Source organism: Pantherophis guttatus, chromosome 5 (genome assembly GCF_059756535.1).
Source record: "Pantherophis guttatus breed Tessera chromosome 5, ASM5975653v1, whole genome shotgun sequence".
Classification (NCBI taxonomy): Eukaryota; Metazoa; Chordata; class Lepidosauria; order Squamata; family Colubridae; genus Pantherophis; species Pantherophis guttatus.
In genome coordinates this window covers 131,116,709-131,133,954 of record NC_142067.1, presented here as the reverse complement: position 1 = coordinate 131,133,954, position 17,246 = coordinate 131,116,709, and the positions used below count along the sequence as shown (strand labels likewise).

Genomic DNA, 17,246 nt, shown 5'->3' with positions numbered 1-17,246 from the left:
TGAGGATTACCTGTAGAGCCTCTTAGTTCAAATGTGGTGTGTAATCTAAGTGTGTTACATAAAGAGACCTGAAAAGAGAAACTACGGTATAGATGGAAGATTTAATGGTTTCTATATGAAGCTAACTTAGTAGTTTCCATACTACCCAAAATATGAGATTGGCTTCCCGCAATCTTAACTTCTCTCTCTCTGTGCTACTTCTTCTTCTGTCTTCGGTGGATTCTTTCGTACACCTTCGATACAAGGCGCAGGTCCGCAGCTTCTTTTGAGGGGTCAGAGTCCAGGTTCTTTAATACCTTCTTCACATTGGCCAAGATTCTGCTGATCTTCTCCAGCACGGAAGGCCTCACCAGGTGGTCCCTGGTTCCATATTGCTGAAGGACCCAAAGCATGGCTGGATCCTTCAGCTGCCAAAAGCCGTGGGAAAAAGGGCAAGACGGATTAAGAAAGATTTGAAGTATTTGGGGGGGGCATGGATTATATGGTTATTAATCCATAATGTTAACATCCATGCTTCCTTCGTTCATATTTTTGCTTATATATATATATATATCCAACGTTACATCCCACATTCAGCCTCAGAGCTACCTGCTAACCAACTTGGTTTTTTTTATGCAACTCGGTTCTTCACACTCAAAGTCAAAAGACATTTTCAAAAGAATTGGGAGTCCATTGAGAGGGAAGAATCTATTGCTGCAACATTTCCAAGGGTGAATTTTTAATAGGGAAATACAAAAAAACGCAACATACATACACAAAATCCAATCAATAGTGGTTATAAAGTAAGGAAAGAAAAGCTAAATATAATTGTAGCGATTAAAAGAGTGATAAGAAGAAGACCCAGAAAATAACAAAATAGATTTAATTCAATTCTTTTCATCCCAGAATTTTTTTTCAGTTTACTCTATAAACAAGATTCCATAAATGAAATGAGGCCTTTTTCAATAGCACCTTATGAAAAGCAGCCTTGTGATACAAAGAAACATCCAGAAATATTTCCATTTTGAATATGCAGGAAAGATCACTTTTCTCATAATTTTCCTCAGCCTCCTTCATAGGTGGTGTGACTCCCTTGTCATGTTATTTATTTATTATTTTCTTTATTAAATGTATAGAGCCACTCAATTTATCCCGGGCACCGTATATTAAACCCCATTTTAAAAAGCCCCACCCCCACCCCCCACCGAAGCAGCAACCACACACAATCAAATCAGCCTCTTGCTTGGCACCGTTTCCCTCCGGGGCCCCCAGGCCCATTGACAAAGCCACATTTTTAGGGCCTTTTGGAGAAGCAACAGGGTGGGGGCCAACTGTACCTCATGGGGAATGATGTTCCATAAAGAAGGCCCTCATTCATTCACTGGCCACCCATCTTACCATAGTGTAACTCTGAGCACCTTACAGTTACATATACAGTTAAAACATAAAAAAATAAAAACACATTAAAACCAAGGACACATGGGGAGGGATGGGGGGGAATCTGTTGTTATTCAATCCCCTCCATCGTGCTGTCCCCCCACTGGAGCCCCAAGCCAATTGGCAGAGCCACATCTTTAGGCCCTTATGAAAAGATAGGGGGGTTGGGGCCAACCTCACCTTGGGGGGGGGGAAGATGTTCCAGAGGGCAGGAGCCACAGCAGAGGAGGCCCTCCTCCTGAGGCCCTCCTCCTGGACCCCCTGCCAGCCAGAAAACTCGGGTGAAGGGGACCCCCAGCAGGCCTCCCCTGCTGGGCCGAGGGGGAGGGGCCAATCCCAGTGGGGTGAGACAGTCCCTCAAGTAAGCTGGACCCCTGCCATGAAGGGCTTGACATGCCATCACCAACACCTTGAATTGCACCGGGAAGCAGACTGGTAACTTTTCACGGCCCTCCCAGATGACAATCCCTTACCCGCCCTGACTCCTGGTCCTTGTGGGCTGGTGGGTGAAATAGGAGAGAGGTAATCCTTAGGGGGGTCCCTACCCCTTACTATGCAGACCGTCTGACCCACTTTCTAGATCTCCACCCATAAGCAACGTTTGATGTTGGTGAATGATCAAAAGAAATTGCATCAAAAAGGCCAGCCCCACTTACTTTCAGCCGCGCGCCAACGTTGAGGCGGAGACAATCATGAACCTTTGTAAAAGTGAAGAAAACCTGATCTTGGGCTTTAATTTTAACCTGGATATAAACGTTGAGTTGAAGGCAGATGGGCTGGAAAGGAGGTGCGTGAACGTGGCCCTCGGTGCCCCACCAGTTCCAGAACTTCTGCCGCTGTCCTTTCTTGTCAAAGACGGAGCCGTTGCAAAGGTCCAGGTGCAGCCTAAAGCAAGAAAAGCAAAATTAAACAGGACTGAAGGTTTTGGATTTCTAGTGGGAAAAGGATGCACGCAGCAGTAAAACTGCTCAAGCTAGAATAATTTTGCACTACCTTCATTGTCTTTATGTTTTATGACATACACTGTCCGCCCACTGGAACTCGTTGAGATGGGTGGCTATAGAAATCAAATAATGAAATACATCTAGCTGATGGCGAACCCTTCCTAAACCAAAACCTTGCCAGGAAAACTGCAGGGAGTTTATTACTTACATCTTCCATACAAAGCTTTGCAAACGTTTGAAATGGTTGCGAGTAAATCCTGCATCATTTGCTGAAAACATGAGATCTGTGTGCTCTACGTTAAGAAATGTCCACAGAAGATTTTAAAAAATCAATACTTTTGGCTCTCAAAGCTCTGCTCCTTTTCACATGCAATATGTGCAAATGTAGTCATAATTGCCCATATTCTTTATGATCACAATCCAAACCATCTGAATCCTGATTAAGATTTATATAGGTAGTCTTCCATTTGTGTCCCTTTTGTTTAGTAACCATCCCAAGTTGCAACTGCACTGAAAGAAGTTATAAGTGTGGTCATAAATTGAGAACCACCTGACCATCATTCTGTGAAGAGGTTTTTATTTCCCTTTGGGCATTAGTTTCTATCTGGCTCTTCGAGAACGCCTCAGGATATGGAATAATTGGAGCCTGATCAGCGCCAAGTGTGCAAACCCAGTAAGCGTCTTGTGGCTTTTCTTTTGGGGTTGTCGTTGCGTTGTACTGTTGTATGCTGCTTAAAGCTCTTTCCTTACCTGAGCTTTTCTTTTTGCTGGTAATACGCTGCGTGGCCCTGGTTCGTGAAGAAGGCCAGAAGTTCCTGGTCCTTTCTGTCCCCGAGGATGCTGTAGGTGAACTGGGTCTCCCTCACATAAGCAATGAGGAGGGCAAGGCGGCCTGATGGGTAATTGAGAAGGAGCTAAGGAAGGATATGGGGGAGGAGAGGGGTAGGTATATTACAATATTATATTCTTTAGTAACATAGCAGGGGTGAAATCCAGCAGGTTCTGACAGGTTCTGGAGAACTGGTAGTGGAAATTTTGAGTAGTTCGGAGAACCGGCAAATGCCACCTCGGGCTAGCCCCAGAGTGGGATTGGAATGGAGATTTTGCAGTATCCTTCCACTGCCACGCCCACCAAGCCATGCCCAAGCCATGCCCACAGAACCAGTAGTAAAAAAATTTGGGTTTCACCACTGTAACATAGCCTTTGTTTTGGTAATTTTATTTATATTTATTTTTATTGACAAAATATTCCTGGATGTGCTGAAGCTTTATGGAAGAGACCAGCAGCAAATGCAGAAATGGACATAAGGAGTCACCCTGGCTTCCTTTCCACCAAGATCCCCCAACCATGAGAAACTGCCCCGCCCCAGCCAGGCTCTCCAGCCCCCCCCTCCCCCCATGCCTTGACCTGCCACTCAGATGCCGCCTGGTGCTTGTGTCCCACAGAGGAAGGAATTTTGAGCTAAGACCTCTCCAAACCATCCATCCGTTCTTCCTCCACCCCAGGGGGAGGATCCAACCTTGGTGACTTTAAGACTGGTGAGCTTCAACTCTCAGAATTCCACAAGTCTTAAAGCCACCAAGACCGGAGACCCTGCCCTGCCCTGCCCTGCATGTTATTGATTGGTGGATATTAGACTTGGCCCGTTCCATCTGGAAAAAGAAGGAAGAAGATCTTTCCATCGTGATAGTATCTTTTCACAGGCTCAAAAGGGTGGCAAAGCTGAGGAAGAAAGCAGAAAAAACAGGGAAGGCAAAGGAGTTCTTCTGAAACATGGCACACGCATGTGATCGCATGACCTCCCTGGTATCAACCATGCTGCACAGCCACTGAAATGAAAGCGGGATTTTAAAAGGCCAATATGGTGCCTCTCTCTCCTTCCCTCCCTCCCTCCCTCCCTCCCCCTCTCTCTCCCTCCCTCCCTCTCTCTCTCTCCCTCCCTCCCTCCCCCTCCCTCCCTCCCTCTCCCCCTCCCTCTCTCCCTCCTTTTCTCTCTCTCCGGGGCACAGTCGCATAGTGACTGGGGTCTTCAGCTTCCAACTTGTTTGGTCTGAGAGATGACAGTTTTAGATTTGTGAATTGCCAGAACACCTTGTGAGTTGGGCATCCGTAGAAGTTGAATAAATAAATAACACAAGAAAGTTAAACTTCAAGAAATGGATATTTAGGATGAAAATAAGGGAGCCGTTCGACAGATAAGATACAGGGAGACCAAGCTTCTCTGGAATTAATCATAGTCACCTAATCACTAGTAAGAATCAATTATATGAAAACAAGACATTAACAGCTGGATGCAAAAATCCAGATGACCACTAGATAGCAGCAGAGTTATTTTTCTAGTGGTCTTCTGAGTTTTTGAAACCAGGACTGGAAATGGTAGACTAGAGGGCAGGACTTCTTCCTGTTGAACTGGTTGCCACAGAAAAGAGAATTTACTTGCACCAGATGTCTGCCATGGGGGGGTAGGGGTGGGGGTGCAGTTTTAAAAAAGCCTTTTGGAACTGGAGATCCACGTGAAGGTTGGTTTAGGAAGGTGAGTTTGAGAGAGCCCAGCTGCCAGAAAGGAGCAGGAAGAGGCAGGTTCGAGTCCCTCCTCAGCCACCGGAGCTCCCTGAGGGACTCTGCCTCTTCCTCGCTCCCAGGGCCATTGTGGCGGAGGGAGCGGAAGCTCTCCCGAGGTTCCCTGGGGCTCCTGGGCGGAGAGGCTGGACAAAAATCAACCCAGTGCAAGAAAAAGGACCGAGGGGATTCCATCTACTTTTCCAGTGAGCTTTTGGGCACTAAATGACCTCACTGTCCACTAGGAGATCCACCTACCTTTAATTGCTCGGCTTTGAATTCCAAGTCAATCTCCAGCAGCTCTTTGGGTTCTGGATACCGTTTCTTTAGGATCGCAGTTTCTGGTTTGGGTGGGTAGTCTGATAATTTGAAATGAATTTTGACGCCTGAAATACAGTCAAGAGCAGATTAAATAGTTTGGAATGTCGGGAAGGATTCCACGGGATTTGTCTCCTTTTACCAAAGTGAAAAGGGAAGGGAAGATGCTTCCTGGTCCTTGCACATCTGGAGAGGGGAAGGCGGGGTCATCCTTATTCGGAGGAATGAGCCGGGTGGAGACGGGCTCCGGAGGGTCATACTCACATGGGCCAAATTTTATGTACTGCATAAATATCTCTCTGTATCGCTCAAAGCCTCGCTCCTCTAACCTAGGAGGAAAATGTTGGAAAATAAGCCATCAGTAGGCGAACTGCAAGGCATTTCTGCCATAAAAGCAGCTGAAGGAAACGGGCAGGAGGACAGCTAAAACCATCGGATCCGTCAATAAGGCAAGTCAGAGAAAGCAGGCCGATCTTGGGTTTTCTATGGAGCCATTTTCCTCCGGCCTCTTTGGGACCTTTCCCCATCTGGCTTTATCCAAAAAGTCTTTTCATTCAGTAGGAATATGGTAGTTTGCAAACATCAGGCTGCCACAAATGGGCTGCAATTAATCTGGATGTCTACTCTCTTCCACACATTTGCAGCCCTGAGCTGATAACATGACCGGTTTATTTAAATAAACCGTACCACTTACCCTGTTTCTTATATAGGCAATTCTGACCTTGCCAGACTTAAATGTGGCCGTGCCCAGGGCTTCATTTTGGAATTGTGTTTGCCTGACAAAGCCACACTAAGATAAGGGAAAAAATATTGTTGGGGGGGGGGGGGGATGGTGGAAATTAAGCATTCGGTGTGGACTGCAAAAATCTAGACGGCCGCTAGAGGGTAGCAGGGAGCCAAGAGTTTCAGAGAGGAGGCTGAGACATTCCACCTGACAACATTGCTTACTCTTCCATTATCATCCTTTTAGTGTTGCTCTCCATTGTTGTAAGGGACAGTCGGCCATGAGGACGGATGTCGATTTCGCTGCCTGGCCTCTCCATCAGCTCCTGTATCACACACTGGAAAACCTCTTTGTAGGTCCTGCAACACAGAAACTACAAAGGAGCCCGGGGTTCAGAGAAGGGGTGGCCGCCACGAGCCCTGCTTAGGTCTGGCATTTGCCTTTCGGTATTTAATAATCTCGAGGAGAGAATATGCTGGTGTCGTGTCCTAACGTGGCTCATGAGCGCTTCTTGATTTATTTTCTTTTAAACTGGAAAAACTTGATTCACCCAACAGCTAATTGAAGGACCTTCTCAGCTTGGTCAACGTGAGCCATCGGTCTCTGCACTGCGGCTGAGAGCCATTGTCCTACAGAGCTGCTTTCCCAGATGTTTTCTACACTGTTCCTGGTGTTCTCCTGGACCGGGATTTCCCTAGATGTCTTGTTCTTACTTTTCATGGTCTCTCCAGTCATCCCTGATCAAGAATCCCAGTGAAGCTGCTAATATGTATTTACTTACACAGATTGATCTGTTGCCTTCATCCCATGGACTCTAGGCAATATACAGATCATCATCATCATCTTTCAATGACCCCATAATCCCTTACGGGATGGAGTCTGGGCAACTGAATGGAGCCAGCAGGGTGTTTTAATGGCCAGATGCCTTTCCTGTTGCCAATGCAGAGTTCTGTTCAGCAGATATATTCTCAGTGTCTAGGCAATATACAGATGCCATGTATAATAAAAACGATAATATAGAGGCAAAAATTAGCATCAGCAGTTTTGACTCAGCTCTGCTCACACTTTCTAGAGCTAACAAAGAGCTCCGTCCCCTTCTCCCTTCTTTATTGTTCCACTTAGTGACAGAAATACTAGCACAGCAAGTGCTTTATGAGCAAATTTCAAATTTGAGGAATCATTAGAGAAGGTAAAGGCTATTTATTAATTTTAATTGTGGGTGATGTGATTCTCCTCCTCTCTAATGTGGCATAGGTTTCTTAGTATATAAAGTTTTTAGGAAGGTGTCATATTTTATGGTTAATTTTTAAAAGTCAGATAGTTTGCACTGACAGTCCTCCTAAATTGAAAACATTATTTCTAGTATCATAGACATATCGGTTTGCCCGAGCCCTTATGAGGCATGGCAGTATAAAGATGTAGTTAATACATATTTCAAATTTAAATGCCTTAAGTGTTTAGGATTATGTATACCTGGAATTTTTTAAATCTTGCTTAACATTAATTATGGTAATAGGAGTCATGTTACAGACAGATATGCAAATACGAATTTCCACTCAAGGAATAAAAATTGCACAAACTTTCTCTTAGGTAAAGTATAGGCAGAGCTGAAGTCACAACCATAATGGAGCCTGCCGCTCACGGTCGTAACTTTGGATGGCTAGAAAATGAGTCAGTCATGTGATCGACCTGATTTTACCACTTTTTTTGCAGCAGTCATTAAGTGGATCAATAAATTGCGAATGGGCGTGGTTTTATCAAAAACTGGAAATAAATGCCAATTTTCAACAAAACCACCATAAATATGACTAGAGGAGGCTGCAAATAGCACGGAGGTGGCCGGGTTGCTGAGTGCCCGAAGGGGGGACCGTCAGGACCTTGAATCTGAATGGTAACTCCCCCCCCCCCCCGTAGCTCCATCAGAACTTAGAATGGTCACTAAGCGATTGGCTGTAAATCAAGGACTACCTATCTCACGGTACCTGTTGCCCCAGGGGTGAATCCTGGGTTTGAAAGCTAATGCGCGCAATTTTGTCTCTTCCAAAACTAACGATCCTACAGAGAAGCTATATGCTATTAGCAGTGGATATTTTTAGGGTTTTATATCGTATAAGCTTTCCTCCAAAGTTTTATCAGGAAAAACCTGGTTCTTTGCACAATCAGTTCATCAGGAAATCATGATCGCCAGACAGATAGATAATTTAGAAAGAAAGACCTACGTGCTCCATCTTCTCTGGTCTCTCCTCCAGTTCCTCTGGGGATGGCAAAGGCTTCAGGAAGGAGGTGCAAAACTCACAGCGACCCATCAGGAACAGATCGGTGACCGGATGTTCCTCAAAGACACAAAGGTGTTAAATCTTTTTCCCTCAGATTGAATCAATGGTGCAAAACGTTCTGTAGGTAAACTTGCTTATACACAGGTCATCCAGTATAACAAACAGCTTCTACGTTCATGAAAATCATTGTTCCCATTCAGCAAGAGCCTGATTCACAACTGGACGGAAAAACAGCGGCTGTTGTGACTGAGTAAGTAGGGTTTCTTTTCAGTTACGTTGGTGTACATAGAGGAGGAGACCTTGGAGGAAAAGTGCAGCAACCATTAGCAAAATATGAAGATAGCCCTGGAAATCAGGAGGCGGTGAGGAAGAAACAGGCGATTGCCCCACCCTGACTGCCTTTGGTGCAAATGGGAGGGAAGGGGACACAGGCATTCGAGGTAGGCAGGGCAGGGATATCACAAGAAATGCTACAATTGTACTTTTATCCAAAGAGGCTATAATAGCAAGACCTTGAGGTAACCAAAGGCACGTGGAGAAAGGAGCTGGTGGATCGATGCTTATTGGAAACGGCAAAGGGATCTGCCTGAGACTTGGTGGGCTTCAGGCTCCAGGTGGGCCCTTTCCTCTTCTTGGACACGGCTGTGTGGCAGAAAAGCTGCATGGCCAGACTCACATTGGCAGAGCCTACTTTTGAAGGGGGCAGGGAAGCATGGTTGCAGAGTCCTTCCGTGGCAAATGAGGCAAGCCAAAAGGGGTGCCATCTGCTCAAGCCCCCTCAGAGAGACCACGGGGCATTGCCTGCCCTCAGGCAGCAGGTCCTTGCAGAAGTGCTTAAGAATTAAGAACCCCTTGGAGAGACCTCCTGCTCATCTTCTCTACGACCCCTGCCCCCTTATTGGCCTTATTATTATGACTTTTATTACTCTCTTGCTTTGCAGGTACACTGGGAGTTTCTGCACTGGAGACAAATTCCTTGCGTATCTCAACACACTTGGCCAAATAAAGAATATTCTTATTCTGTACTGTACTGTACTGTACTGTACTGTACTGTACTGTACTGTACTGTACTGTTCTGTTCTGTTCTGTTCTGTTCCATTCTGTCCCATCCCGTCCCACCCCATCCCACCCCTCTGTTCTGTTCTGTTCTGTTCTATTCTACTCTACTCTACTCTAATCTACTCGTGTGGGATGCTCTTTTCTATTCCTAATTAATTGATTCCCCACTTGTCCCTCTGATTCTGGGACACTGTTTATTAGTATTTAGTGAGACTCCTTTAAAACTGTCATTTACTAGCCATATAAATTCTCTTAAATAAAATAAAATAAAATAAAATAAATCATTTCTTGGGGCTTGGTTGGTATGCCATATTTTAATTATTTGGAATCTTGATTAGAAATGTTTGACTTTATTAAACCTCAGATTTATCTCTTGGGATAATTATGCAGAAGTAAGCCCTCACGCCCACTTTCCATGCAAAAAGCTTTGAATTTCCTTGGTGTGTTGTGTTATTTTGAGTTTGCATCAAAAGCTGGATAATCCTGCTTCTTGGGAAGAAATCAGAAATCTGAAATCTCACCTCATCTTGGACAAAAGACTTTATCTTCTCCTCATCGGAAATGCTTCCTTGAGGTTGACAATGCAATGTATGACAGGGGGAAGAAAAGAAAAAAGTTAGTCCCCACAGCAGAGAAAGACAGCTCGAGCATACAGTATAATACGCCGTGATTTATAAAGCAAGGCTCGGATGGGGTCATTTCTGCTGGTACTCTGGAAGGCAGGCATTGGATCAGCTGCACTAGGAGTAGAGGAAGCCTCCTTCCCTCCTGCAAGCCCCTGGCTCATTTCCTTCCTGCTGTCTGTCTGATGAGTTCACTGAATTTTACGTAATAACTCAGTCTTAATTTATAGGCACCGGGGGAAAAAACTGCAACATTTTGCAGAGACAAACAACTGAGGAGCCTTTACCATTTTATTTCTGTTGAACAACTCAGGGTTTCAGAGGAACTTTAAAACAGGTAGTTCTCAACTTACGACTGTTCATTTAGTGACTGCTCTAAGTTATAACAACAGTGAAAAAAGTGACTCATGGCCATTTTTCACATGACCGTTGCAGCATCCCCAGGGTCACACGATCAAAATTGGCAACTGACTCATATTTATGATGGTTGCATGTCCTGGAATCACGTGATCCTTTTTGCGACCTTCTGACCAGCAAAGTCGACGGGAAAGTCAGGCTCACTTAACAGCCATGTTACTAACTGAACACCTACAGTGATTTGCTTAACTGCTGTGGCAAGGAAGGCCATAAAATGGGACAAAACCCGCTTAGCAAACTGCCTCACAGGCAGATACTTTGGGCTCAACTGTGGCCGTAAGTCGAGAACTACTTGTAGAACGTAGCATACCAGTCTCCAGCTCGATCTCAGATGTTCCTTCCTCTTCTGCATGATGCAATATTTCTGCTGAATAACAACAACAACAATAAAACACAACTATAGTCCTGAATAGTTATCAGCCTTCAAGAGAAGCCATGTAGGTCGAGGTACATGGAAGGGGACAGGAGAAGCAACACCAGGGAAGGATTTGGGGTGAAAAGCGGACCTACAAGACAGAGGGATTACTAACTGGTGCAGGGAGGTTGGTTTAACAAAGGCCTCGGAGATCCTTTCCTGAAGGATCCTGAATGCGGTCCTTCTCCCTTCTCCCTCTCATGATGCTTACGGATGAACAGGGGACAAGGAAGAGCCTGCCTCTTCCATCCGGAGAGGGAATTCTCAAGAGAAGAAGGTTATTATAGCTTTCAAAATGTAGCAGAACTGCTTAGGAAACTTCATCCTTAGCCCATTTGAACTGGTTCCCTTTAGGGTAAGACAGGGGATAGGTGGCCAAGCCAAATATTTTTCCAATTAGCCCTGGATATTCAGAGTTCAAACAGATGCTGGCAGCATTTTCAAACTTCCTTCCTTCCTTCCTTCCTCCTTCCCTTCCCTTCCCTTCCCTTCCCTTCCCTTCCCTTCCCTTCCCTTCCCTTCCCTTCCCTTCCCTTCCCTCCCTCCACAATTGGTTATTTCAATATTAAATTCTTTTATATTTGTTAACATTTCTAAATCATTCATAAATCCTAATGGGATTGGAATTGATACCACGCTAACTTCTGGAATATTAAGGAAATAGCACCATTTTTGCAACTTACTGCCTTCTGTGGTCTCACTTTTCTCTTTTCCGTCTGTACTTCTCTGCTCCTTCGTTTCTATTTCTAAATGAGAAATATTATGACAAGAATCAATTAGAGAATCGCATTTGTTTTGTCTCTCACCATACTGGAGCCCATCTAGCCGATCTTAGAACACCTCTGTTGAAGAGAATCCATCTCTTCTCTGAGCCATCAATATCCCCCTGAATTGCTCTTACTAATTGCAAGGAGGCAGAGGAGGGGGCTCTGCCAACCCCCTATTTCCTTGTCCCCAGCCCCCTCCTTGGAAGCCCAGCCTCTCAGCCCAGCTTCCTCCAGAACTTACCCAGTTCACTGGAGTCTTCAGAGCTGACCGAGTAGCTCCATTCAGTCTGAGTCTCCAAATCAGCAACTTCCCGTTTTCTGCAGGAAGGGAAAACAAATTCTGGAAGAAATTTCCTATCAGGAAGCAGCTCAAAAATGCTCTGCTCTTATCAGAGGGACTATTTATTTATTTACTAACTGCTGTAATAATTTATACTCATATTTAATTATGATAAAGTATACATAATTATTAAATTAGAAATTGCACCAAAATACATTTTTACAAATCTAAGAACCAACTAAAAATGTCACAATTTTGTCTATAAAGCAACTGATACTAGTTTAGCTTGCCTTATGCCAGAAGAAGCCAGTCTGAAATATCAAATAAATCCGGAGCAATTAAAGCTCCAAATGTTTTCCCATAAGCAATTATTTTATTTATTAAATTTATATGCCACCCATCTTGCTCTCCAATTATAAATAGAGGGAGCTTCAATCATACTGTTGTGGCTACTGTCTTGACTTTGTTGTCCTTATTTTGCAGACATGACACTGAAATATATAACTCGATAATATCATCAAGTATATGATGCAAGGAGAGAGAAAAATGATGCATGTTTATTGTCTCATTGCATTTCAGAATTATTACTTTATCTGCAAATGTTTTCAAAATACTTAGACAAATATATTAAATCCATTTCACAAAAATAAATTATTTTAAATAATATAAGTGTACATTCTTGGAAGTAAGGCCATTGAAAACAACTGAAAATATATTCATTCATTCATTCATTCTCTATATTATGAATCTGTCAAATCAGAGTATGTTCATGTAATTATATTGGTAACAGTGCCAAAATAAATTGCTCTATTTCTACCTAACATATAATATTTGTATACCCTATATACATTCTAAAGCTTCCAAATATCAAAAATGAAAAAAAAGAGAGAGAAATAGGAAAGAGAACAATTGAATTCGATTCTGCCTTTCTCTTGGCTGTATGAATAAAAAAAAATCAAACAAATGCTTTCCTTCACTTGCTTAACTCCTTGCAGATGTCATCATGGGGAAAATCATCACTGACTCTATTGGAGGGTCTAATAATTCAAGAAAACTAGATCTGGACTAAATGGAATTGGAGCCACTAGATGGTACCATGCATTAGATAGTTCTGTGTTTCTTTGCTGCCATCTAGTGAGTGTCTGAATTTTTGCAGATCTGGTCGCCCTACTTAACGAATTGTTTACTTTAGACAGACCTAGTGCAATTCCTGCTATTGGAAAGGATGTGACTGAAATAGGCAGAAACACCTCTTACTTGGGTGACTGAGTTTCAGGAACTGGAGCTGACAGAGGTCTTGTCTGGAAATCTACACAGAGGAAGAAAAAATTTTTTTGGGAAATCATAATAAAAATGGGAAAGTTGCTTTCATCAGCTCTACAAGGCACAGTACAGGATTATCCACTAATTTGTAACTAAATCCTCAAATACGTTGAAGTCCCATTTGATTTTTGTTTAATTTGTTGGTTAGATGGGATTTTTTGTAATGGGAATTTAAGTCAATTTACTTAATGCATTCCAGAATATTTCACATCAGGGATTATGTCTTGCATCGTGTCTGTGCAAGGCATTTTACATGTGTCCTTATCAAGGAGACAAGGAGAAGGACCTTGCAAGCTGCAGTCCTCAGAGACACACATGTTCCAATGGTTTTGCGGAACATCTTTTCAGTGTGCAGGAGAATTTGGGGGGGTTAGGATTTCAGTCCCTATTGAGGAAAACACCATATCCCATTATCACTTCCTTGATTTAGACCAATCCATCTCCAGATACTTTTTAACTTTAAAATAATATTTAGTTAGCCATTTCGGGCACAGGGTGAACAGTTTATGGAAGAAGCTCATGGAATGCACTTCCAGGTATATATATAAAGAAAATAATCTACAGCTACCTTTTCCTAAAGTTTGATTGGCGTTTTCTGGGTAACCTTCACGAAGAACTCTTGATTCATTTGACACCGCCTGCTCCCTGCTCTCCTCCGTCTTGGTGCCACTCTCAGTCAAAAAGCGATTACTTTCTTCAATATATGTTTCTATTGACCACTGAGCAAGATCCGATTTAGCCACAGGGTTCTCCTCCTGATGTTTTTTGACATTTTCAACTGTGAGGAGAGAGCTGGAAAGCTTACTACTCTCTGGCTTGGGTGCTGGATCTGGGGATGCTTCTGAAGTCACCTGTTTTTTGCTACCAGTTTTTGTGGGGTTTGGAGTTTTTGACATTTTTCCAGGGCATGAAACAAGACTGTTTTCTGAAAGAAAAAAGCATTGCTATATTATTTCTTCTATTAAGAAATAGAAGAAATGTGCTTTTCTAAGAAAACATGCAATATTTGAATCAATATTATTATATTTGTTTAGTGCTGTTTTTGAACTCAGACTTGGCCCTGAGCATCAAAGATTCCAGAAGACATTACAAAATACATCCGTATGATCTTCAGCAAGTTTTATATTCTCCTTCTGGAACTCTGGAACTCTAGGTGAAACTCCTTCGCATCACAAAGTTTAGACTTGAAACAGTGTGCATATAATTCCATCAAAATTGGCTTTTTCATGGATTGTACTAATAAAAGAATTCTGTTATGGGGTACTTGATCGCCTGCTGGAGGACACAACCAAGATATGAGTTATAAAGCTGAGTTGGTGAGCATATTCTTTATTATTAACCCTCCCCAAAAGGAACAAGAATGGAAGGGAAACAAAGAAATTTAGGGTTTCAGCCTGTGTGATTATGCTGTCCAAATTGGACAGTAAAACAACAGAATTAGAGGTTGGGATCCATACCATAAAGAACTCCCAGGATGGGATTGCCCTAACTCCCTTTCATAATTCCCTGAGATCGCTTAAGGAGAAAGAACAGTTGTTTTAAGGACAGATCAGAGATACCTGCCAACTCATTTTAATAAGGCAGTCTCTGAGTTTTTAATACAGTACTGAGTGGGCCTTTCTCTTAACTCAGCCCAGTAAATCATTTGGATGGGTGGCTTAGTAGTTTAGCAGTAATTCTGTCCAAACACAACAAAAAGATTTAGAAGGTAACTGTTGTGGCCCATTAGCGGCCTGTGCAGCTAGTAGCTGATTCCGACAGCGAGGAGGCTGGTGTGGTGCTGCGCCAGCAGCCTGTGCAGCTGGTGCTTGAGTCGGACAGTGAGGAGGCTGGAGAAGATGTGGTGCCAGAGGCGGGGATTCAGCCAGGGCCTTCAGAAGCTCCAGAAGCTCCCTTAAGTGAAGAGGAAGAAGAGGAGGAGCCTCTTTTCGATTCACGGGCGCCCAGAGCTGCCAAAAGGCAGGAGTGGCTCCGCAGGAGGAGGTCTCCTCGAGAGTAAGGCTTGGGATTAATTGGCTACTCCTCTAGCCTATTTAAGGAAGGACGACGACTGATGCAATTTGCAGGAAACAACTTCGTTCATATTCCTTCGCGTCGATTCCAGAAACGTTTTATTCGGTTCTTGTTTCTCTCGTCAGTTTTCCTGCAAATTGCTTCTGGGCATTCTGCCAACCACAGTAAGATTACGGTTATCTGAAATACTGTCCTCAGAATTGAGTTATTATTCTTTGGATTCTTGTCGGCTGTTAATGAAGTTAAATTAACAGCCCTTGTTCAGAAGACTGATTTAAACTATACTTGTGTTCGAACAACTACTAAGAAAGCTCATTAGTAGTCCTTAATTAGTAAACTAAGGTTTGTACAGACTTTGTGTGTGCTGCATTCTTTGGGGTCCGTAACTGGGGCAGAACAGTAACATGCAAAACAGCCAAGATTACATCTACCCTTCCCAGGTTAAACTTGACATAGTATCTAATATTCAGAGGTACTCCACCTTTGTAGTAACTACGATGTCAGTGGGGAAACTTCCAGGCATAGAAAGATTCCTTATGTAACCTCAGAATGAAGCATCTAGGTTGACAGAAGATTCCCTGAATTGGACAACCATTGAGGACTGGGTCTTCCATAGAGAAGACAGAAGGACAGCAACCACCATTTTATATCTCCCTAAAAGGAGCACAGCTTTTAAAGGCTGGAAAGCATCAAACGATATCAACTCTGCTAGATCACAGTCCTATCAACTTTGTTTTAGCTATGGAGAGAATATGAAGTAAAGATTGGAAAATCATTCAAATTCAGATTCAAATCATTGATTGATTGGATTAAATTGGATTCATTTGATTGAACAATTCGGCTATTGGTGATGCATGGTTTTTACCTACCAGTCTCCTGGCACTAAGGAGAATGGCAGAAAGCTGCCATCACTATGAATTTTGCAGACGTCCCTGTTCCAAAGGATGGTTCATCACTCAGTCAGCATCCTTCTTGAAATGTACCGCTGGATCCTTTGTGACAGTCCACGAGAAAAGCATGAAGGTAATGAAGCTCTTTTGCACCTTGCCTTCCTAGCAACTGGTATCCAGGTCTAATATTCAGAAGGTTCCATGCAGCCATTGTGACTAATAGCTAAAGGTCAACTTATCCTCCATGACATGATCTTGTCACTTGCTCACATCTTACACTATCAAGATTCCATAAATGAAGACTGTAGTGCAATTATATATACACATCAATCACCCATAGTGCATCATGAAGTCACTTAAGAAGGGTTATGGTAGTGAATTCTACTCTCTGGTAAAATAAAGGGAGAATTTTAGTGGGAATATCCTCGGAGTTTTTTGCCTGGAAAATTCTGGATGGGCTGGCTCAATAAAACTTTTTCTTGTTTGCTATTAAATTATTATTTATCAAATGTAAAACATTTTATCATATATAAATATGTTGCACTCCTTAATGGCGTTAGTATTTAGATTAATATTGAATGACAACCCCCTTTGCAGCATTGAATGCTAAGATGGCTCAGCTGGGGACTTCAGTTAAGTAAACACTATTAGCCTTGAGATGCATTTGGCCCTGTTTTAAAAAAAACAAGTAAGTAAACAAACTCTATTGGCCTTGAAATTCATTATTTCCTGTTTATCTTTAAATAAATGCTGTTCACATTGGGGCTCATTCAAACAAACATGCTTATTTTGAAAAACAAAATAAATATGACTTGTTTCCTATTTTTAATAAATAAATGAATAAGTGTTACTAGTCTTCAAACTTGAAATTGCTTTTTCTTTTTTTAAAAAACAGATTTAAAAATGCCTAAAAATGTTGGTACTGTCACCTTGATGTATGTAGTTTCCTCTCTGTTTTTGAGAGCATGTGCACCAAAGACAAATCCCTTGTGTGTCCAATCACACTTGGCCAATAAAGAATTGTATTGCATTGTATTGTATTTTGCTAAATAAATAAATACCTAAACAAATGCTTTGAGCTTTGAGAGTGCCAAAGGGGATCTTATTTGAAACACAGCTGGATTCCTGATTTTTCTTTAAGGAATGTCAGAAAGTCCAGTTGCCTTTAAAGTGAAAGCACATTTGGGGCAACCCTGCCGTCTGGGTGAATGAGAGACCCTC

The 17,246-nt window shown here is 42.7% G+C and overlaps 2 protein-coding genes across 3 annotated transcripts; both read right to left on the bottom strand.

Annotated features, from left to right (window-relative positions):
* Positions 1 to 82: 82 nt before the first annotated feature.
* On the bottom strand, positions 83 to 3,975 carry ERICH6B (glutamate rich 6B). The gene is made up of 4 exons (XM_087871568.1): positions 3,964 to 3,975; positions 3,111 to 3,274; positions 2,073 to 2,301; positions 83 to 407 (listed from the first exon to the last, which is right to left on the bottom strand). The coding sequence occupies exons 1-4, from the start codon at positions 3,973 to 3,975 to the stop codon at positions 195 to 197; spliced, it is 618 nt and encodes a 205-aa protein (XP_087727694.1). The 3' UTR covers positions 83 to 194.
* LOC117664678 (uncharacterized) lies at positions 3,954 to 16,164 on the bottom strand. Of its 2 annotated transcripts, none has more exons than XM_060686476.2 (12): positions 16,005 to 16,164; positions 13,691 to 14,047; positions 13,057 to 13,108; positions 11,761 to 11,837; positions 11,436 to 11,498; positions 10,648 to 10,704; positions 9,819 to 9,865; positions 8,182 to 8,295; positions 6,187 to 6,335; positions 5,503 to 5,567; positions 5,179 to 5,306; positions 3,954 to 4,083 (listed from the first exon to the last, which is right to left on the bottom strand). In XM_060686476.2, exons 2-12 carry the CDS (start codon positions 14,016 to 14,018, stop codon positions 3,994 to 3,996), a joined length of 1,170 nt encoding a protein of 389 aa, XP_060542459.2. In that variant the 5' UTR covers positions 14,019 to 14,047; positions 16,005 to 16,164; the 3' UTR covers positions 3,954 to 3,993. The 2 variants fall into 2 exon arrangements, with proteins under 2 accessions (XP_060542459.2, XP_087751746.1); XM_087895620.1 differs by having other exon boundaries at positions 3,960 to 4,083; positions 10,648 to 10,701.
* Positions 16,165 to 17,246: the final 1,082 nt, after the last annotated feature.

What these genes read in the sequence shown, in the direction of transcription:
- LOC117664678 (XM_060686476.2), bottom strand. Translation starts at nt 14,018, where the DNA reads ATGTCAAAAACTCCAAACCCCACAAAAACTGGTAGCAAAAAACAGGTG. An exon ending in CCTGAAACTCAGTCACCCAA is followed by an intron (nt 11,838 to 13,056) that starts GTAAGAGGTGTT and finishes CCCTTCCTGCAG; the next exon opens with AAAACGGGAAGTTGCTGATT. An exon ending in AGTCTTTTGTCCAAGATGAG is followed by an intron (nt 8,296 to 9,818) that starts GTGAGATTTCAG and finishes TGTGTCTTTGAG; the next exon opens with GAACATCCGGTCACCGATCT.
- ERICH6B (XM_087871568.1), bottom strand. An exon ending in CAGCAAAAAGAAAAGCTCAG is followed by an intron (nt 2,302 to 3,110) that starts GTAAGGAAAGAG and finishes TTCTTGCTTTAG; the next exon opens with GCTGCACCTGGACCTTTGCA. An exon ending in ACGTTGGCGCGCGGCTGAAA is followed by an intron (nt 408 to 2,072) that starts GTAAGTGGGGCT and finishes GGCTTTTGGCAG; the next exon opens with CTGAAGGATCCAGCCATGCT.